Raw genomic sequence first — 23,374 nt, 5'->3', positions numbered from 1 at the left:
AACTGTTTACTTGAAACCACATTAAGAAAATCAGGAGATAAAACAGCCAGGAGTTAAAATTAAGTGATTTCACTACTTCATCAAGTTAGAAACTATGAAGAATTTGAAGGTATTGACAATCATCTTGAATGTCACAATGAAATGACCTGGAGGATGCAAACATTGAATGAAGGCAGTCCATTATTTGTACTAGGCATTTGTGCTGATTTATTCACTGTGTGCAATGGACAAATTCCTCTGCCAATAACTATTATGAAGTAATAGTTTTATAGTACTGAATAGTATCGGTAGTGTCCTAATTTCTCCTGTGTTTCATTTAAATACATAGCTTGTTACTCAGTTTGTCTTCCGCACCCCTCCCCCATACCTTTAACTATTTCCATGAAACTTCAGCCAACTGGACCTACCGCCCAATTAATCCATTGATCCAAAATGTACTGATCCCAATGTCTTCAATTAATTGGAATCCACTGCATATTCAAGACGTTCTTCAATTAAAAACTTTCAACGCATCGTAAGTCTGTTTCCAATGACACAATCCAAAACTCTGGAAGAATGTGATGTGATAACTATTTAAACTTTTACTCAGGTGATACTGAATGAAGGACATTCAGTGGAAGGTTGAAGGGGTTTGAATAGCACATACTTCACTAATTCTCTTTCTCCACCACCTGTACATAAACTCACTTGCTCAACATTCAAACCTGGTGGTCCACAAATTCCTCCAACTTTAATTTTTCTTGCACCACCCAAAGTCCATTCTAACATGCTGCATGGATATCCACAGGAAAACCCTGCACTGACCGCTTACTCACCTACTTCCACTGGCGGTCACCCAGCTACTATCTGTAGCCGGCACTCTGGGTTCGACCACTTCAGTCAACATTTCATCTACGAGGTAACGAGGTTTTCAGACTCCTAGATGGCCCCAAGTCCATCCAGCACCAGCTCCTTGACCTCGTCAGTCAGGAGATGAGGTTAGGTGCATTTCCCATAAATATAGTCATTAGGAAGATGTGAATTCCCACATCTGACGGTTTGTTGAGCCAAAGCTTGACCCCTCGAAGGCTAACACACTCCAATAACAGCCGCTCCTCTTACAATCACTTCCTTTTTATTGGCCTTTGCTAACTTACTAATAACCCAAGTCCCAACAGGCCTTGCTCCCTTTTTAAAACCAGCTCATTTCTGCATCTATGGTGTTGTTGAATACATTTTTAAACTTTGTTTACATGCAAAGCAGTTTTTCCATCCTCTAATTTGCCAACCTGACTCCTCCCTATTAGGTGCCTCCCATGTGGCAAGACAGAGCTAGAGAATTCTACTGAATAAAGACCACTAAAATTCTCAAGCCCTGAAGATAATTTGTTTAGTGCAAGGTTACTACAAAAAAGACATTGAACAGTTTTGCCTCCCAAAAATGTGAAAGTAACATTTGTAACATCTGCAGACTGACTAAAGGTTACACAGAGCAAAGACATTGAGAAATGGCTCACAGATGAAACTGCAGAAACCAGAAAAACTAAACAAAAATTCTGGTCTGTTTTCTTTTAGTGAATTTATCCCCAGAATAACTGTGGGATGTATGGATTTGTGCAAAGTAGATACGGTACATGAGAAACTGCATTTGTAGACAACTGGAACAGGTTATGAATAATTATTATTATTCTGTCAAGTTAAATCTGAGTACTTCCTTGTTAATGCACAAGTACAATGGAAATGCAGCATGCCAATTTTAAGAGTTGCTGGTAAATAATTGAGCATGCAATATTTTCATCTCTTATGCTATGCATACCTATTTTACACCATTTTCTTTTTCTGCTCTATGAACTGAAATAACTATAAAGCAACTAAAAGCATTATGTTGGATTTAACCAATTTTGTTTGGCATTTTCTACGAAATGCAAATGGAGCCAAGTCCATGGGAATATTTAAGGCGGAAGTTAATCGTTTCCTGATCGGTCAGGAAAGGATGTGGCTAGAAGGCAGGTGTATGGGGGTTGAGTGGGATCCAGGATCAGCCATAATGGAATGGGGGAGCAGACTCAATAGGCTGAATGGCCTAATTCTGCTCCTATGTCTTATGAGGTAAAAAAAATTGTATTAAGCTTTAAGAATGAAGGTGATAGCAAGGACAAAGATATCTACATCAATGCAACAAGACTAACACTTAATACCAAACTGGAACTGAGTTCAAATCTCTTGGAATACATCAAACACATTTAAAGGTCCCCAATCAGAACACAATAGAAGAACTAGGTCATCAGGCCCATTGTCACTGCTCTATCATATAATACGATCATGGCTGATCCAGGCTGGCTTCAACTTTTTTTTATGTTAATTCTTCATGACCTGCAAGTCCATAATCTTCAAGGGTTCCAAAGATTCACTATCCTCTCAAAGAACAACTTTCTACACATCTCAGATTTAAAAGAACAGCCATAACATGGTCCTCTTGTTCATGACTCCCAATTACTGAAAGCATCTCCACATCAATCATGTCTACCATATTTTGGATCTTTTATGTTTGAATAAGTTCATCCGTCATTCATCTAACTCCAAGGAATACAAACTGTCCTGCTTCTCTTGCTTAGATAACTGTCTCATCCCAGAAATTAGTCTTGTAACATCAAAACCACTTCTCTTAAATTGCCTGCTCCCTCACTGACCCCTTCCCTATCACTCTATGCAGACTGCACTTAGATGAATATTTGTCAAAGTTAACCAGTTCGTAACAATGCCTGTGTCAACTATGAAGGTCACAGTCACCTACTAAGACCTTCCCAGTCTTCTCTTTGCAAATCAGTCCTCAGTGGCTGTCAAAGCTATAGATTTCACATTACAACTTTGAAGGAAACTATTTATTTATTCAGTTGAAAATAAACCAGTTTATGTATGGATTGTTCTCAGGAACTGAACCCTAAGATAATCTGGGAATTCACCTGTTTTTTTTAAGCCAAAGCACCAGATCTGTGAACAGTATCCTAGGCGTGGCCTCACCTCACAAATTCCAACAAAACCTCCCTATTCTTAATCTCCAACCCCTTTAAAATGAAGACCAACATGCCATTCACCATTTTTACTATATGCTGGATATGCCACCTTTGTGATTCATCCACGAAAGCACTTGGACCCCTCTCAACTTCACTTATTTGCAATCTCTCCACATTTGGTCAATAATCCACCAGCAGATTCTTCTAACCAAAACACATTACCTCACAAAAATTCCATTTGCCACATCTTCACCAATTGCTTAATCTATCTGCTCCAGAATCATGATGTTGTCCAACACAACTTTACCTATTACCAATTTTCATGTCACTGACAAATTTGGCAACCATATTTTTCATACCTTCCTTCGGGTCCTTATGAATTATAAATACCTGAAGGCTAGAAACTGATCTCTGGGGTACATCATGCCTTTTGAAAGTCCAAGTACACGTTATCTACAAGTTCCCTTCTACAAGCTCTGCAAATTTGTCCAACATTATTTACTTCCCGTAAAACCATGCAGGCCAGATTTGATTATTCAGTGAGAGTGGTGAATCTGTGGAATTCTCTGCCACAGGAAACAGCTGAGGCCGGTTCATTGGCTATATTTAAGAGGAAGTTAGATATGGCCCTTGTGGCTAAAAGGATCAGGGGGTATGGAGAGAAAGCAGGTACGGGGTTCTGAGTTGGATGATCAGCCATGATCATACTGAATGGCGGTGCAGGCTCAAAGGGCCGAATGGCCTACTCCTGCACCTATTTTCTATGTTTCTATGTTTCTCCTCAATGACGTGTCATTTCTTATAATTACTGACTTCAGAATATCCCCAATAAACGTCAAACTGGCCTATACTTACTATTTTCCCAATCTTATGGTACACTCCTAGAATTTAGTGCCTTTTTGAAAAATTTCCCAAAAAAAATGATCCACCATTCTCTGCAGCCACTCCTTTTAAAATCTTTACATGCAGACCATTAAGTCTCAGCAATCTGTCTTTAGCCAATCTCCAATACCTTATTCCCTTTTGCATGGAATTTTTGTATTCCCCCATTAGAAATTAGTCCATTTGTTGTCTTCAGGATATTTGCAGTATCCCACTCAGTGAAGACTCGTGCCAAAAAAAATCACTACTTAATAATTGTCATTTAGTTTACCATTATTAGTCAACCAACCTCACTCTCCAGGAAGTCCCACTCCTACCTTACCAGTTTTCACTCAATTTATATATCCATTGTTATGATACAACACACATTTCCTCTAAAATCAATTTTCTCCATTTTTATGAGGTCTTTAGTCTTTCACTGTGGCATCCCACAAATTCCCCAGTCCTTTGACCTACCACATTTTATGTCCTACTCTTTAACTCAACATTACTGTTAACTCTTCTATTAAGAATTGCAAAGAATTGCATCTTTTTTTCCATGGAATCCTTTAACTGGGATCAATTCCTCCTTAGTGTGATGGATCAACAATCTGAATATCTATCACCGTTTATCTTCTTAGCCTATTTTCCCAGTCCAATTTAGAATCGCACCGCCAGGTTCAAGAACAGCTACTACCCCTCAACCATCAGGCTCTCAAACAAAAGGGGATAACTACACTCATTTAAGAACTCTTATTATTTCATACTAGTTATTTATTTATATCTGCATTTGCACAATTTGTCCATTGATCCTGTTTACTGCTCTATAGATTTGTTAAGCATGCCCACAGAAAAAGAATCTCAGGGTTGTACGTGTTGACATGTAGGTACTCTTATAATAAATTTTACTTTGAGCTTTGACAACTCAGCTTTCACAACACTATAAGTGCTCTTACTTAAATTGAAAGGAATGGAATTTATCCCATGGTGTTTACGCTCAAACAGCACTTGGGATTTACCATACTGCGGTCAGTACCTCCTAGTAAATCTTTAACTACAAGAGCTCTTTTTAATCCTTCCGAATAGTATGTTCCCACATAGGTTTCATAACATACTGTTTTAAGCAGCAATTCCTGACATACTTCACAAATTCTTCCTCTACATGCCACTGCCAGTCTGCTATGTCCAATCAGTATGTAGATTGAAATCTTCCAAGACAATTGCAGTTCTCTTAAAACATACTCTAGATATTAACCCCTGTGTATTCCACCCTATTGAAACATCACAGGTTAGGGGTCTATAGCTTTCCTTCATCCATGTTTTCTTTGCATGATTTCATGCTAAGACAATTCTGCATTAATACCACTTCCTCTATATCATGACTTAACTCAGTGGTGTAGACCTCACTGCCACAGTCTTTTCACAAGTTATTAAGAGCACTAACTAGGTCCTAAGCCTTGCCCACCAACCAAACTGGTACCCCTCTGACAATCTTTATTGTTAGAAGACCTTTTCCACTGCTTCCAAATGTCATCAATTGCATTAATATTCATGAGGCTGAAAAAATGCTTATTTTTTTTAAAAAAATGCAGATGCATAGCTCCAGTCAATTGAATGGAGCCATGCCAGAGGAGATAAACATACCCAACTCTCGAGTCAGGTCATGACATGATACTCTTGGAATCACTGACGAAATCAGTGACTAAGGCTAGATGTGTTCACATTTTCTTCCTAGACAGCTATTGAAGATTTATTAACAACCATGCGACTCAAACAATTGTAATTGTTTTGATGAAGAAACAAGAAAAAGTGGGCAAAAGGCAACACACCAATGATGTGCTGTAGATGGATTTTTAAAAATGTGATCATTTGGGTTGCTGACAAAAGTTAAAAATAATTAGGGAAAACAAAAAAGATAATGGAAACAAAATTTATTAAGGGATGCAAAATACAGACTGATGATGAATTAACCTGAGTTGATACAAATACGGAAGCACATTTCCATACACTATGGTTTCCCATCTACCATAGTTAAGTGAGCCCTTGGTTACATACATTTTCCACATTTTCACTCTCCTGTATTCTCCTAGACTAGGCAAGGACAGCATTACCTGGTTTTCAGCTTCCACAAGATTTCACTGTCACATATACTTTTCTTTCCCCATTCAGCAGTTCAAAAGAAATCACCTCCCTCCCAACTCCATGGTCTGCTGTTCTGTCCCCATCAGCTGATCACATCTGACATCTTCCCTGCAACTGCAGGAGATGCAGCATCTATCCTTTCACTTTTACCCTTCCCACCATACAAGAACAAGACAACCAATCCTGACAGCAACTCAGTGGCACTGCTTTCAAACTGGCATATACTTTAGTAATTGATGTTCACAATTCTCTACACTTGAAAAACCAAACACAAAGCTTTATGAGGCATTTGCATTCAGTCTTCATAGCTGACATCTGCCCTTAAACTCTTCACTACCACCATTCACTTACTGACCATCTTAACACCACTGGTCTCACCTCACAGATGTTTCTTTTACCTGAACGATTCCTCTTTCTAACTTCTCCTACAAAACTACTTGTTTTTTTTTCCCTCTTACAACATATCTCTTTGGATAGGTACATGGGTGAGGGAGGTGTGCAGGGCTATTGTCCAGGAACAGTCGGATGGGACTGGGCAGAAAAGCAGGTCAGCATGGACTAGATGGGCCAAAAGGAATGTATCTGATCTTTAATGCACTATGACTCTTTGAGATGCTGTCCAATCTGCAGTATTCCTAGCATTTTCTTTTATGAAAAAATTGGAAATCTAATTGCTTCCCCAAAGTTCGATACTATGATTACTACTTTTTTTGTGATGAACTTCAGTAGCTTGGAGCTACAAGAGACAATTATGATTTCAAAGTTTGAAGTAAATTTATTATCAAATTACAGTACATACACATCACCAAATATAACCCTGACATTGACTTTTTGCAGGTATACTCAATAAATCATGAGAATAACAACCATAACAGAATCAATAACAGACCAATCCAACTTGGGCATTCAACCAGTGTGCATATACAAAAAGAAATTATTATAAATAAGCAATAAATCTCCAGAACATAAGGTTAAGAGACCTTGTAAGAGAGTCAATAGGTTGTGGGAACATTTCAATGATGAGGAAAGTGAAATTATCTCTTTGGTTCAAGAGCCTGATGGATGAGGGGTAATAACTGTTTCTGAACTTGGTGGAGTGGGTCCCGAAGCTCCTGTACCTTCTTTCTGATGGCACCAGTGAGAAGCATGTTCTGGGTGGTGAGGTCCTTGATGATGGATACTGCTTTCCTGCAACAGTGCTTCATGTAGATATGTTCAATGGTGGAAGGGCTTTACCCATGATGGACTAGGCTGTATCCACTACATTTTGCAGGATTTTCCGTTGAAGGGCCATACCAGACCGTGATGTAGCTTGTCAATATAACTTCCACTGCACATCTATAGAAATTTGGCAAAGTTTTAGATGTCATGCCAAATCTTCACAAACTCTTAGGTAGAGGGATTGCCATGCTACCTTCATAACTGCACACATGCTGGACCCAGGAGAAGTCCTCCAAAATAATAACACTGAGGAATTTAAAGTTGTTTACCATCTCCACATCTGATCCTCACACGAGGACTGGCTCATGGACCTCTGATTTCGCTCTCCTGAAGTCTATAATCAGTTCCTTGGTTTTGCTAACATTGAGGAAGAGGTTTGGTTATGGCACAATTCAGCCAGATTTTCAATATCCCTCCTATACGCTGATTCATCACCACCTTTCATTCGGCAAAGTGGGGCTGTCAGCAAACATGAACATGGCATTGGAACTGTGCTTAGCCACACAGACATAGAGTAAAGCAAGTAGAGCATGGCGCAAAGCACATAGCCTTGTGGTGCACCTGTACTGATGGAGATTATGGAAGAGTTGTTGCCAATCCATAGAGACTAGGGTCTGCAAGTGAGGAAATCGAGGATCTAATTGCCCAAGGAGGTATTGAGGCCAAGGTCTAGGAGCTTATTCATTAGCTTTGAGGGATATTCTACATATTCTAGAAATACAGCAAACAAATAGTTATTTTTAAAACTGACAAATAAAATTTAGTTTATAAACAGTAATAAAAAGGGATAAGTTATCCAGCACTTTGAGCTGGCTTTGCCAGTCAATAAGGAGATTTAAAGATCAGCTTTGTCACATGTACAATTAAACAGAGTGAAATGTAATGCTTGTGTCAATGTCCACAGTCTAAGCATATGCTGGGGATGGTCCACAAGTGTTGCCATGCTCCTGCCGCCAACATAGCATGCCCACAACTAACTTACCCTAACCCGTACACCTTTAGAATCTGAGCACCCAGAGGAAACCCGCATGGTCACGAGAAGAACCAGCAAACTCCTTGCAGAGAGAAGCAGGAATTGAACCCCAATCGGTGGTTTTGTGAAGCATTGCACTAACCACTGTGCTACCGCCCCCAATCTCAAAAGTGACTAACCCCAATCTCAATACAACAGCCATCATCCCACACCCCTCAATGCCTTTTTTCTAGAAATCCATCTACCTTATTAATTACATTCAAAGACTTGACCATCTCTCACGAAGATTCCCACAGATACATCACTCAGTGAAGTTTCTCAACCTGGCCCCATAGCTTGTCCCATATCCATGGTTCCAGAAATCCCAGCCACACAAAGAAAAAACGTCCTTGCTTCATCTGTCTGGTCCTGTCAGAGAATGAGGAAATCTTAAAAAAAACAAAAGAATTCTGGAAATCTCCGACATTAAAGTCAATTGAGTATTGTAGCATAGTGGTTAATGTGTGCAACATCCAGAAAAGTACATATTCCCCCCACTAAGCTAGTTCCAGAACAAGCAGGAAAAACAAACTCTGGTGACTTCCATATACCCTTAACAAATAAAATAATTCCACCCATTTCCCAGAGAATTAAAAACAGATTAATTCCAGTTTCTATCACATTATGAAAGCTTTACAAGTTACAGCTTCTAGAGCAAAGTCTCTCTGAACTTCATTGACACGGTTGCTCGGCAAGTTGAATAGCTGCAAGTTCCGGACTTCCATTCATCACTTGCAAGCATGGAATGGTGCCACATCACTCATTTTGTTCTATTCACATACTTTAGAATGGAAGGATCTCAAGCTTGCTGGAATTCCCTTGCATTACACCAAGAATTCTCCATTCATTTTCTGTGCCTGATCAGACCTTGGCAGCACCTGAGACTCCACTGATTGTTATGTGGTTTAGAAATCAATCGGAAGGCCAGTTTTCTTGTAATTAGTTTACTTCAGTTTTGTGTTGTTAATTATTCAAAACTTTCATCTACTTTAGTTAATTTTTTTATATACATACATATACACACACACACACTTCAAATTTTAGGAGTTTAAACCTTTATACTGTTAAAATGTCCTACAGCTGGCAAAACACCATTCAAAAAGCCTTCGGAGCAGATCACAGCCCAGTCACCTTCAATCAAAAAGCATAAAGACCATCAATACAGATCCTCCATATCTGGTACAACCAATGCAAGTCCACTCAACTAAATGTCTCCAAAACCAAAGACTGGAATTTACTTCACCTTCACAACGGAGGCTGATGTCAGTCCCAAACCATTCTCTCATCCAGGAGCTTTGAATGGCAGAGAAAATGCTCTGCAGATGAAGAGTAAGATAACTTTTCATGTGTCCTCTAACAAGAGAGAGAAGAGCAAACAAAGGAATTAGCTGTGACTATAAGCCAACTGACAGGGGTAGGGGTGGAAAGGGAAAGAGAGAGCAAGAGCAAGAATTTTAAATTTGAAGCACTGTTACCGGCTACCAGAAAAGGAATAATGTGTGAAGGAGGACTTGATGCAGTTCCTGTACAGTAAGTTTTGGGTTATATTAAAGTAACAGGGAACAGAACAATGGAGGCTGATCAACAATGTTTTGGAATAACCAAATTGAAAAGATAAAGGCAGAAATTAGTGTTTCACCAATAGATCAGCTCAGGAAAAGAAAAGTCAGGCAAAAAAGTCACCTTAAGGAAACGATTCCAAAATTCCTGTACTTAGTTTCATTAAATAAAGAAGCTGCTTTGTATCTACCATTACTTTTTCTGGTGACTTCATTCACACAACAAAGTGACTAAGTATTTTGCGTCTGTCTTCACTGTGGAAGGTACTAGCAGGGTACCAGAAATTCAAAAGTGTCATGGGGCAGAAGCGAGTGCAGTTGCTATTCCTTGGGAAGCTGAAAGACCTGAAGGTAGACAAATCTCCAAGACCAAACGGACCACACTCCAGCCTTCTCAAAGAAGTAGCTGAAGAGATTATGGAGGCATTAGTAATGATCTTTCAAGAATCTCACTGAAACCTATCAAATACTAGATAGAGTGGAAGTGTAGCAGTTTCCTGTACTGGGCGAGTTTAGAACCAGAGGTATGTCCATTTAGAAAAGAAATGAGGAGGAATTTCTTTAGCCAAAGGGTGGTGAATTTGTTAATTTGCAGTCAATCAAAACAACATGGCAGTAACACTAGACAAACTTGTCTGTTGATAACAAAGAAACTAATCCACAATTTTATTATACCATAGTATTGATAGTGTTCTAATTTGTTCTGCATTTCATTTGAATACATAATTTGCTACTCAGAAGGTAGTTTGTCTTTTTAATGCCTCCATTTCTGTGGAACTTTGGCTAATTGGGTCAGGTGCTCAATTGGGCCAAAATGAAATGGTCTTCAGGTGTTCCGATCAACTGGAATCCACCGTACTAACTACCCTTTGTGTAAAGAAGTTACCTTTCAGATCTCTCAAGTCTCTCTCCCCTTATTTTGTATTAGTTAGATTTCAATCACAAATTGCTTAGATTTTTCTTATCACTTAACTTACTTCCTTGTGTTTTATAATGTTAAGAAGGTGCTATAATCACAGGAATGCCTTCTGGTGGATACCCCCAACCCACTTTCCCCTCACTTCAATTTAATGCACATTTTTTGTTCACAATTTCAAAGTCTTCCTTACTTTGGTTTGTTTCTTTTAAAGCCTCTTCATCTACGGATATTGAAGTTCATTAACAAAGGTTGCACTATCATCTCAGTGCATTTGAAAACATCCTTAAGGGAATGCACTCATTATTTAATAACTACTGTTTTCCCCCACCCAACTGGCATTTTTTTAAAACCTAATTGCCAAATTTACTTTGACCATTTACTCATGTCTCTTAAATTTGAAGAAGCAAAGTTTATTCGCAAGGAATTCAGCTAAAACTTAAAAATTCTTTCATGACTGCCCATCCTCAAAGTGGTTATCATGAAGTTATTTATTAACCATGTATCATTGCAAATAACTAAATAATCTGGCCTCTATCTGCCTTTTGCATTCTGAAAATTATTGAATGCATTCCATGAACATGGCCATAGCCAAATGGAAATATTTTTTCCCCAACAGCTACAAAGGTCAAGATTTCTAGTGATTACTGTTTACTTTTATTAACAGACAACTCTAATTCTCTGCCTAACATAATTGTTAGCAGTTTATAAACAAAAGGAATAAATTTAACAAGGAAATGACAGAAGTTCTAGAATGATAGAATGGTGATAAAGGAGGACTTCAACTACTAATATAATCTAATCTAGAATATATAATATAATCTAGAATAGCAAATAGTATCAAGATTAAAATTTGAAGACTGAATTGTAATTGAGAAATTTCTTGATCAGCAAATTTCTAGTCCAATGAATGAAGATCTAGCTTGGGAAATGGGGTAAACTACAGTCAGTACCTCCAAAACTTTAATTTTTACTCAGTATAGCATCTAATACACACTCAAAGGTAGCATCTTATTTTTGCAAAAAAAGCAACAAATCCAAAAACTGGAAATTTGAAATCAGAAAAGGACAGAAATATTGATGCAAATATTGATGAAATATAGAATACAAGAATGAGAATGAAGAACACAAAAGTAGATTGCAAAGATTTTTGAGGGTTCAGTTCAGGGCTAACAATCCTGACTAGTAAAACAAAATTGGTACAGAAATACCAACGATGAATCCTTCTACATCTGAGTGTGACTGTATTCCTGAGTCTCCACTTGGGACTTGCATGACTGACAGTAGTGAAAACAGAGAGGAAGCTACTGACAAGAACAAAGCCTTGAGCAACTGCCCAAGATGAAGGACCTTCATTGCTGCCCTATCTACAGATACCAGGCAGACCAAACAGAAGAACATATTAAGTTTGATGGAAGTACAGGTATTGAGTCTACACTGATTGGAAAGGAGAATAACCAATATCATCTGATGAGCCATATGCTGAATCATCACAATGTTTAAATAGCTGGAAAGTGGGTGATCTGGGTTGTAATGTGTATTTGGTACTGGTGAGAAAATAATGAGAATAGAGCGAACATATAGATTATTTTAAGATTTCCATGATAGTGCAAAGAAGTGGCACAATGATGAAAGATCAACCATAATCTCAATGAGTGGTGGTGAAAGAATGAGTAGTCTAAATAACCATGGTTGTTTCTGTTCTTTCAGAATCCAAGCTGATTCTCAATGTCACACACACTTGTATTCTATTCCATCCTGTTCTCAATTTCATTCATTTGCTTAGCCTACCTTTATCTCACTGAAAGCATATTTAGACTATACCAGAACTGCTCCTACATTAGGAACTATACACTGTTTGAATAGTTTTACCTAACAATCCAGTTCACCTTGGCTTCAATCCACAATTTTCAAACAAACTATCTACATCCCTTTCAAATTAAGTGTTTTATTCTAGTCTGCCATGCATCTTTCTTTAGAAACTTTAAAATCTATGAACACTATTCCCCAAAATGTTCCCACATTTAAACCAATTTATTCAATATCGGCTCTTGAAATCCATCACTCCCTTCATCTTGTTGATTCCTCCATGTTTTATACCATCTGCAAAATTTGTGCATCCTGCATTTTTATGATCCCAAGACTAGGACCAAAGACTACTTAGGTGAAGGAAAGTATATGAACAAGAGAAAATCTGCAGATGCTGGAAATCCGAGCAACACACACAAAATGCTGGAGGAACTCAGTAGGCCAGGCAGCATCTATGGAAGAGAGTACAGTTGACACTTTGGCCCAAACCCTTCAGCAGGACTACTAGGAAAATATACTAATTTCTTTTTAAGCCCATACTGACATTGTACATTTTGTTCTAAGCTTTCAATTTTGCTCACAAAAATATCACTTTATTAAATGCCTTCTTTGAGGCCAAATAGATATTAAATGCAATGATCTCATCAAAAAGCAAACAAATTATTTATTTATGCTTTGACTTTCCTTTAATTCAAAAGCAACCCAAGTGTCTATTTTTTGCCCCAATTATCATGCCCAGCATTTTCCCCATTTTCAAGTTAAAACGATGACTTCAATAACTTTAAATGTAAAAAGGAGCCTGCCTTTAGACAACCTTAAATCCACGCTCCTTCAGATAACATTCCGTCTTCTAATACATTTAGTAAATTTATGAACAAAGAATGACAAGTTAAACTTCTTTAAGGACTATTTTTTTAAAACACCAAGGTCTTCTTGTGCTTCCCTGGTTTGTAATTGCAATCTTTTTTAAAATACTTATCCTTCATAAATACAAACCATTAATTTTCAGCATCCGATCTTTAATTATTACTTATTTTGCAAGATTAACTATAAAGCATACAGTTTCGCTACTAATCCACTGCAAAGCTGCAACGATGGGCAAGGTGGGAAATTCAAGAGGATGTCCTTCAAGGTTTGCCAAGGCAGGGGTAAGGCAGATTAACAGAACATATATCCAACAGGCATCATTTCTGAACCTTTAAGAGAAATGCTGCCTTCAGAAATTAGTCAACAACTAGAGGCAGAGAAATGGCAGATGGAGGCAATACAGGCAAGACCCAAAACAGTAATTGATGCACAGAGGGATCTGGCGGGGGGGGGGTCTAAGTCCAAGATTCCTTGAGAGAGGCTGCACAGACTGAGAGGGTAGCAAATAAAATAGGGCATTCTTCTTACCTTTATTAGTTGTGGCACTCAGTTCAAGAGTCAAGAAATTCTGTTGCCGATTTATAAAATTCTAATTAGTCTGGAACACCGCATTCAATTCTGGCCTACTTCATTTGGTGTTCACAATGTGGCTTCCTCTATATTGGGAGTAACCATATACAAACTAAGTGATTACTCTGTGGAGAACCTACCTCAGTTCAGTGGTGATTCTGTGCCACACCACTGTAATTCTCAATCTTTCTCCCATTGTGATCAACAGTCTCCTACACTGCCAGAGAGAAGCCCAACACTAATTAGAACAATGATGTCGGATCTTCATGTTCAAATGTATTGTCATTCAGCCATGGACATGTACAAAGCTAAACAAAATGTCGTTCCTCTGGGGCCAAGGTGCAAAATACAGTAAATATAGAATTATGATCCAGCATGTATAGTCACAGAATAATACTAGCACAAGTTCCTGAATGGCATAGCCTGAAGATTGACAGGATCACCTAAAGCGTGAGGTACTAAGCTTTTTGTAACCCTCTGAACACTGAATTTTCCAACATCAGGTGCTCTTCTGCTGCCTCATTATAGCAAGGATGTGAAGGCTCTGGAAAGACATCGAAGAGATTTACCAGAATGTTTGCTAGATTACAGAGCATGTACTATAAGGATATTGTTTGTGTTTTCTTTTACTACCTCGAAAGCAGCAGTGAGTGCGGGGAGACCTCAGAGGTTTATGAGAAGCTTAAATAGGCAGCTGCTATCTTTCTCTGCCAGGTTGAAATGTCTAGCTCCAGAGAGCTGAAAAGGATCCAGATGGAAGATAAGATTACATTCCTCGAGTTAGTGTTGGGCTCCACTATGGCAGTGTACGAGATCGTTGACCATGATGGGAGTGGGATTGCGAATTACAGTGGTATGCAACAGGAAGCAGAGAAAACCACTGAACTGAAGCAGGTGCTCCACAAAGCAATGATTCAATCTCCATGTGGCTTTCTCTATATTGGAGAAACCAAAATGAACAACAAACGAAGTAAAGTAGCTAAGAAAAAGTGGAAGAGAATCGCTGCTAGAATGGTTGGGATTGGAATACTGTCATGTACTGAGGTACAGTGAAAAGCTTTTCTTGCGTACTGTGCATGTAGATTAATTCATTACACAGTGCATCAACACAGTCCAACCAAAGGAGTTATGTATTTTTTATTACGATTGCAAGACCCTGTTGGACATTAAGAACTTAAAGTACTACATGTCTATCCCATCAGTGAGTTGCTCATTGGCGGAAAAACAAAGGAGCTGGACTTGATGCCAGTCGAGCTCCTGCCTGCGTCAGAGAGGCCTCTAAGGAGTCAGCGCACGAAGGCGGTGTGCAGTTTTAACATGAGTAGTCATCTCAGTCGTTTTTCTTGTGATCACAAGACCCTGTTGGACATTGTTAATGTTATGCTGCAATTTTGATTCACTGATTTATTGGTGGATGGCGGGGCGGTCAGTTAGGGACCTGCATTGCCTCAGTCATAGTGAGGACTAGGCCTTAAGCCACAGCGTGGCCTGTTTACAGGCAGCTCAGGAGAGAGGCGCTGGAGTCAACGCACTCCACCAGAGTGCTAGGGGCAGAGTGGGCAGACCAAGCTGAAGTTGGTGCTGCCCCACCCACGCGCAAATGTTCCTTCAACGGAAGACAAGCCGCATGGTGGTCAAATGCAGCAACATTCATAGACTCAGGATCTTGGACTGTAATCTACTGATATATGTGCTTGCTATCTGATATGTGCTCTGTGCCCTGTGCTGTGTATGACTGTCAATACAGTGTTTTGCACCTTGGCTCCACTGCTTTGTTTGGCTGTATTTATGTACGGTTGAATGACAATTAAACTTAAACAACTACAGTAGAAATGCAGTGCAGATAAACGATAAGATGCAAGACCATAAAGAGGTAGATTGCGAGGTCAGGAGTCCACCTTATTGTCCAGGGAACCACTCAATAGTCAGATAGAAGCTGTCCTTGAACCTGATGGTATGTACTTTCAGGCTTTGGCATCTTCTGCCCACCAGGGGAATGGAGAAGAGAGAATGTCAAGGATGGTGGGGGGGGTCTTTGATTATGCTGACTGCTTTACTGAAGCAGTGATAAGTATAAACTGAGTCAATGGAGAGGAGGCTAGTACCTCTGATCTGCTGAGACAGCTCTGCAGAACAGTCACAAGCAGAGCAGTAGGCATTCCAAACTGCAATGCATCCAGGTGGGATGCTTTGCATTGTGTGTGTCGCTGGCTGGCAGAACAGAAAGACGTGCGAAGAGTTGTTGCATCATCTCTGGCTGCGTGGGAAGGAGCCACGGGACCAAGACTGGTGGGTGTGGATGGGAGGGCACTAGGGTAGTGTAGTAACTAGCGCAATATTCAGAGTTTCAATCCCAGCAACCTCTGTAAAGGATCTCTGTACGTGCTCCACATGGAATACATGGGTTTTCCCCATGGAATACATGGGTTTTCTCCCACAGTCCAAAGGTGTAGCAAGTAGGTTAATTGCTCATTGTAAATTGTCCTGTGATCAAGTTAGGATTAAATCAGGGTGGTCAGGGGTTGGTTCTGCTTGAAGGGCCTAGTCCCCATTGCATCTCTATACTAAAACACAAGAGCAGACCAGAGAGTCATAAAGTGAGTGGTCCCTATGAAGTCAAAAAGGGGAGATAAGGGGAAGATAGGGCTGATGGTAGGATTAAGTCAGAACTAGCAGAAACTGCAAAGGATAATGCATTAAAAACATCTCTCATCTTTTTTTCCAGTCATGATGAAGGGTCTCAGCCCAAAACTCTTTCCTCTTTTCCACAGATGGTGGTCTGCCGAGTTCCTCCAGCATGTTGTAGGTGTTGCCTGGATAATGAGTGCTGGAGGAACTCTTATCTTTGTTCTGTCCCAATGGAGAGCAGATGACAACAGACATGCAGAAAAAGAGAGAAGATACAGTTTACCTCCACTCAACAGGGCAGAGCAAGAGGACATATAGTCAAGGTAACTTTGGGTGTTACCTTTGGTTAAAAAAGTTCATGGCTAGTTTGTCTCTGGAGATGGAGATAGCCTTGTTTCTGACCTGGAAATGGCTAATACCGTTGGTAGCTGAAGCAGGGTCTCTCTCACCTTCCAACAAAAGAACTCCCCTCAAACATTACTGATAACTTCACAACGCTCCCATTGCTTTAAACATTGACTGATCTACCTCAAGTTAATAGGTCATGTCTTCTCAAAGAACTTCCATAGTTCAACTGAAGCAGTAAGGCAACAAATAAGGAAATCAGGGCTCAATTGATATGGGAAATAAAAACTTAATTATTCTATTAAGTATTACATCAATTTGAGGAGAAAAAGGAAAAACTGAAGAAATTAAATACTGGGAAGATCATTATTGCCAATCTCTACCACAAATTCCAACTGGCAAAGCAAACTGTACATTAACCTTCATCCAAGGGGAATGAAGAGCAACAAAGTCTTAAGGTCACTAGTAAAACTTAAACAACAGCATGTCAGGAGTACTTTGGGAAATTTTCATCTCTATACCCAGAGAAAAAAAATCAACTTGCTTTGAGGAATGTAGCCTAGATTTACCAAATTGACGGTTGGCCAATTATCACTTGGGTTTAGAATTAGAAAGCAACTTATTGATTAAAATTAGGCAGCAAGAAGGATTAATGTTGAGAATCCAGCATAAGCACACAGTAGGACAAGCCTTACAAATAAGATGAAGATTTTGTTTTACTTACCTGTGAATCTTTAAATACTCTGTCACAAAGATGTGAATGGCCAGTGTCTTTTCAAAAAATGAAATTAACAGATTTTTTTTTTAAAAACACCAAGTTAATCAAGAACCATGGGTTTAAGGTGTAGATTTGGTAAAAACCTGAGTAATACAATAGGCTTCACTGACAACATTACTTTTATATCAGTATAGTGCAGACCTAAATGGAGTTCCCATTCCAGAAACTACTTGGCATAAGAACCTTCTTATATCAGACTATTTCCACTCCTACAATCCACAGACACTTCCTATTTTAAACTCTGCCTCTTGGTCCTTTTCAACTCTCCATCCCTCCAATGATAGCCATGAGCTCAGCTATTTTGGTCGTAAGCCCCAAAACTCTCCCCTTATACCCTTAAATTTTATCTTTACCAATATTCTTAAACCCAATGATTATTGGCCATTCAGATGTCCCTCAGACTAAAAGTCAATCTGGCAAATCTAGGCTGTTTTCCTCTAAAGTAAATTGATTTTTCCCAAGTAGGAAGGTGAAAACTTCCCAAAGGTGCAAACTTGCTTTAGCCCCAATAAAACTTTCTTGCCCGTCACTCCCCTTGGATAACGTTTTTGTATACATCTACAAAGCTAGCTTCAGTGCTTATATTTTCAAAGACTCTATATGTTATGGAAAATAACACTATTCAAAAAAGTATAAACACAGGAGACTCTGCAGATACTAGAAATCTAGAACAACACACAGAAAATGCTGGAGAAGCTCAACGGGTCAGGAAGCGTCTACGGAAATGAATAAACAGTTGACATTTCAGGCCGAGAGCCTTCATCAGAACAGTTCCTTTCCGTAAGTGCTGCCTGACCTCCTCCAGCATTTTCTGTGTCATTCATAAAAGTGCACACTGCAAAATCAAAATCGTATAACATCATTTCCTGTACATGTGTGTAAAGGAGAACAAAACTGTTACTCCATACCTGATACAGCACAAAAGAAAACACTAAAGATAAAGTCACAATAATATTTAAAGAGACGCCATAAATATAAATACATAAGATAGTTTATATACATAGATTCACTCTATGTCCGTAAAGTGACACTAGGCTGTATATAAGGTAACTGAAGAAAATAATAAAACAGAGGTGGAGTTAGTGGGTGGAGGTGTTGATCAGCCTTACTGCTTGGGGTAAATAACTGTTTTTGACTCTGGTGGTCCTGGTGTAGATGCTATGTAGTCTCCTCCCTGATGGGAGTGGAGCAAACAGTCCGAGAGTAGTATTCAAATCACAAACAAGAGAAAAATCTACAGATGCTGGAAATCTGAGCAACTCTTACAAAATGCTGGAGGAACTCAGCAGGCCAGGCAGCATCTATGGAAAAAAGTACAGTCAACATTTTATGCCGAAACCCTTCAGCAGGACCAAAGGGTATTAGCCCGAAACGTCAACTGTACATTTTGTGTGTGTTCGTCCATGAGACGGATGGGTGGGATCTTTCATATTACTGGCCCTTTTCTGTATATACATTATTGATGGTGGGTAGGCGGGTGCCAGTGATACATTGGGCCGTTTTGTCTACTCATCATAGAGCCTTCCCATCCAATGCAGAGCAGTCTACTGCACCAAGCTATGATGCAGCTTGTCAGGATGCTCACCACCGCGCATCTGTAGAATGACGCAAGTACACATGCGCAAAGTCCAGCTCTCTTCAACCTCCTCAGAAAGCTAAGGAATCAGTGAGCTTTCTTAACTGCGTAGGATGCGTTCTGGGACCATGAGAGGTTTGCGTGAAGGGCACACCCAGGAGTTTAAAACTGCATGCAGTTTCCACTGTTCTGCCACTGATGTAAAGGTGTGGGGGGGGGGGGGGGAGGGTAGGGGGTTGAGTGGCCCAAGTTCTCCTGAAGTCGATGACTCCTTTGTCTTGTTGACATTAAGAGGTCATTTTCCTGGCATCAGACCTTAAGCTCCTCCATCTCCTCTCTGTAAGCCGTCTCATCATTGTTGGCGATGAGCCCTGCCATTGCCGAGTCATCAGCGAACTTGACAATGTGATGACTTGGGTCCTGTGTGAGCAGAGTGAAGAGCAATGGGTTCAGCATACAGCCCTGGGGGGCACCCGTATTGAGGATGATGGGGAGGGAGGAGTGGCTGTGCACCCTGACTGAGGTCTGTTGGTTAGGAAGTCCAATATCCAGTTGCACAGTGATATACTAAGACAGAGGACGAGTTTGTTCACAAACATCTGTGGGACAAAGGTGTTAAATGCTAAACTGAAATCCAGAAACAGCATAGGTGTCCTTGTTTTTTACATGCCAGGGCCAGGTACATGATATAGAACCTGTTCTATCAGTAAGCATATTAGTGAGTGTCCAATGTGGCTGGAATAGAGTTTTTGATAGGTGCTATTATCAGCCGTTCAAAGCACTTCATGATAATTGGCATCAGTGCCACAGGGCAACAGTCGTTTAGATGATATGGTAAAGCCATTGGAATCTTCAGAAGCCCGACTTCAATTTCAATATTGATAACAAGTTTCTATTAAATATTCTTCCTTCCTCCTTGTATGTTCCCAACCCCAGTAGACCGCAGGTTCCCAAGCACCAACCACACTATAATATTTCACAATTGGATGAAATTCATGAGTTTTTTTTTCACAGAATACTGGAAAGATCTTCGACCAAAGGGATTATCACAGATTAGCCCATTCTTGCTTTTATACAATAGACAATCTCCACAAACTACACTTCACACAGCTTGCATAGCCAAATAATAACACAATACAAGTGTTAACCTTGATACAAGTACTGAGCATTAACAGAATTAAACAATAGTTTACTTCCCCTGTCTAATGTCATATCGAATACGAGAAAAGCTCTGAAATACAATTAGTAAATATTTAAAATGAACAACACGAGACCACTCATAGCATACCTCGAGTGAACACAACGCCCGTGTCTTGCGCAACATCCGCAAGCTCTCCATAATTCTGACTCACAGCTGACAAATTCATTGCATTTTTTTTTGCTATGCAAACCTGGAGCTTACACCCAAGATGAACCCTATAGCTTTACGCGGTTCTGAATTATTATTGTGCCCCGATTTAAAAAAAAACACACACACACAAGCATTTCGCTCACTGAAACCGAGACAAACGCAGGCTTTATTTTTTCTGAAAGTGAATGAGGAGCCATGAGGGGGCGGCTTAGGCCGCACAGCCTGGAGCTGGCAGAATTGGTCCCGGTGGGTCGCGGCTGAGAACGAACAGAGGGGAGGTGGGGGGGAGGTGGGGTGGAGGTGGGGGGATGGAGGAGACACAGTCAGGCGAGCCGACTTCACTCACACACAAAAAAAAACCCGCGTTCGCGTGAAGCAAAGAAAGTTCATCACATTTAGAAAAATAAATAAGTGAATATTATAACCAACTAGACGCACAGCAACTCACCATGAAGTCGTTGGCAAAGTTATCATCCCCGTTCTGGTCGCGGACTTTCATAGCCAGCACTCGATCAATGAATTTCCTCAGTATCTCGCTTTGCTCCATCTTCCCAACACATTGGAAAACTGAAACCAACAAACGGGGTCAAACGCTCGTCACTTTCGCATCTTTCGCAGCAGTTGTATTTTTCTCTCTCTCGGGATGTCTTATCCTTGCTGCATCGGACCCCAGTCACCGGTAATTCTCCGCACGGCTCCCCCCGAACCTCGGGCTCCGTCCGTCGCCACTTCGCTCTTTTCCGCCCTCTCCGCTTCCCCCCACCCACAACACACATCCGCAGCGCCCGCCCCTTCTCCCGCGCCCCATTGGTCCACCGGGCGCTCGGCGGCCCCTTCCAGTCGCCGTACATCACGCCAATCCTGCCTCTCGATTGGACAAACCGGCTGACACTCTTCTCTGCGGGTCGAAACTCCCCCCCCCCCAACTCCAGAGATCCCCGAAGACACTGAGCTCCTGTTTCAGGAGGAGTGGGTAATTCGATCTTCCTCTGATGATATTCAGGAAAAATCTAGAAGTTATTTAATAATTATACTGAAACATTTCAGCAGACACCCGGGAAACCGAAGCTAGACTGAGCGCTATTGAGACGCCGTTGAGCTAGAAGTATAAAGAAAGCCAACTTTTATCTCTGAGCAGCAAGGATGCGATCTGACAGAGGGAGAAATTATTAAATATGTAAAGTAGGGACCATTTAATGCTCTGAGCAGTGACTACACATGGAATTGAATGGGATTTCCACCGGAGTTATTGAGCTTTTCCCCCATTCTCTAATTTTATTGAAGATCTCTAAGATCTGGAATTACTTGATTACTACTCGAGTTTTTGATTAACCCGTGCTTCTGTTTTGTCAGTGCTCTATCCAATTGTCCAATGAGCAAGTAGTGGCAGTCTTTGAAAAGCAGAAAAAGTGTACATGCTGGAAATCTGAAACAAAAGCAGAAAATGCGGGAAACTCTCAGCGAGTAAGACAGTATCTGTTGAAAGAGAAATGGAGTTAATGTTTCAAATTGAAAACCCTTCATTAGAACTGGGAAAGAGAAAACATTGTTAGTTTTAAGTTGCAGAAAGGAGAGTATAGGGATGGAGGGTACCAATAGTCCCTCTAGTTTTCTCTGCATTGCTACCGATGAGCCAAAGTTTAAATTATATTTTATTATCAAAGTATGTATACTTTATTCACCCTTGGGATTTGTCTCCTCACAGGCAGCCATGAAACCAGGAATGCCAATAGAACCCATTAAGAAATAAACAACCAAACATCCAGTATGCAAAGAAAGAAGAAAAAATCAGATTGTGCAAACAATAAAAGCAAGGGAACAGCATTTAGAACTGAAATTCACAACATCAGACATCACAGCAGCCAATTCAGAAGTCTGCTATGTGCAGGCCATAACCTCAATCCAGCTCAGAGATGAGCAAGTGCCACAGAGCAGCGAGCTGAACCATTGAACAAAGAACATGCAACAGTACAGCAGAACAACAGGCCCCTTGGCCCACGATGTTGTGCCCAACCAGCTAAAAAGTAAAACAACCCCCCCAAAAAATAATCCCTACCGACCCATCTCTCACTTCGAACCCTAACACCCTGACCATCTCAATCTGGCTCAATGCTTAAATCATCCAAACCTCGGGTTTCTGTCCATATCTCAATGCAATCTTGGTCTAAATGTGAACAAAAGAGCTGAATTCCAAAGACTGGATGAAAATGACTTTCTTCAGAATTACAAATATATACCTAACATATAGAAAGTTATTCGTTGTCTGTCAATTAACTCAGTCTCAAGTGTCTTCCAAGGTGGTATTCTCATCTCAACTATGTTTAGCCCCTTCATCAGAAATAGCCGGCTGGTGGGGTAGTGGCATCTGCACTGGACATCGGAGCAAGTGGTCCAAGGTTCAAATCCTTCAGGATTTCTTGCATGCTTTCCATCTGTGCTGGGTTGAGTGTTGAGCTAGCAACTTGGGCTCGTAAAACAGATAAATGCTAAAGAAATGGCAAAGTTGCGACCCGATGCATCAAATAAAGTGCAGGGAGGAACTTTATCAGAAATAAGGTGCAGAAAAGAAGTTGTTTACTGATAATACAGTCCAGATCATCTAGATATGGGCTGATGTGGAAAGTATATTTGTGCCAGGGATGTGCCAGTCAATGATCAATATAACAGAATGGAACTTCACATTCCCATTGCCTTCTGCCATACAATCATATTCTTGGAAGCCCATTGATCAAAGAGGCATCACATA

The 23,374-nt window shown here is 40.2% G+C and overlaps 1 protein-coding gene across 4 annotated transcripts in view; it reads right to left on the bottom strand.

Moving 5' to 3' along the window:
* LOC132403678 (tyrosine-protein phosphatase non-receptor type 12-like) overlaps positions 1-21,405 on the bottom strand; it is a 108,421-nt gene extending 87,016 nt beyond the window's left edge. For 3 of the 4 annotated variants that reach the window (XM_059987226.1, XM_059987223.1, XM_059987224.1), the window contains exon 1: positions 21,077-21,405. In XM_059987226.1, the coding sequence (XP_059843209.1) occupies positions 21,077-21,175 (99 nt within the window). In that variant the 5' untranslated portion in view covers positions 21,176-21,405. The remainder of the gene's footprint in view (positions 1-21,076) is intronic. The other variant, XM_059987225.1, reaches the window with a different exon arrangement.
* Between the last annotated feature and the right edge of the window lie 1,969 nt (positions 21,406-23,374).

This window comes from Hypanus sabinus, chromosome 13 (assembly GCF_030144855.1).
Source record: "Hypanus sabinus isolate sHypSab1 chromosome 13, sHypSab1.hap1, whole genome shotgun sequence".
In the NCBI taxonomy this organism is placed as follows: Eukaryota; Metazoa; Chordata; class Chondrichthyes; order Myliobatiformes; family Dasyatidae; genus Hypanus; species Hypanus sabinus.
This window is presented reverse-complemented; position numbering and strand designations above follow the sequence as displayed.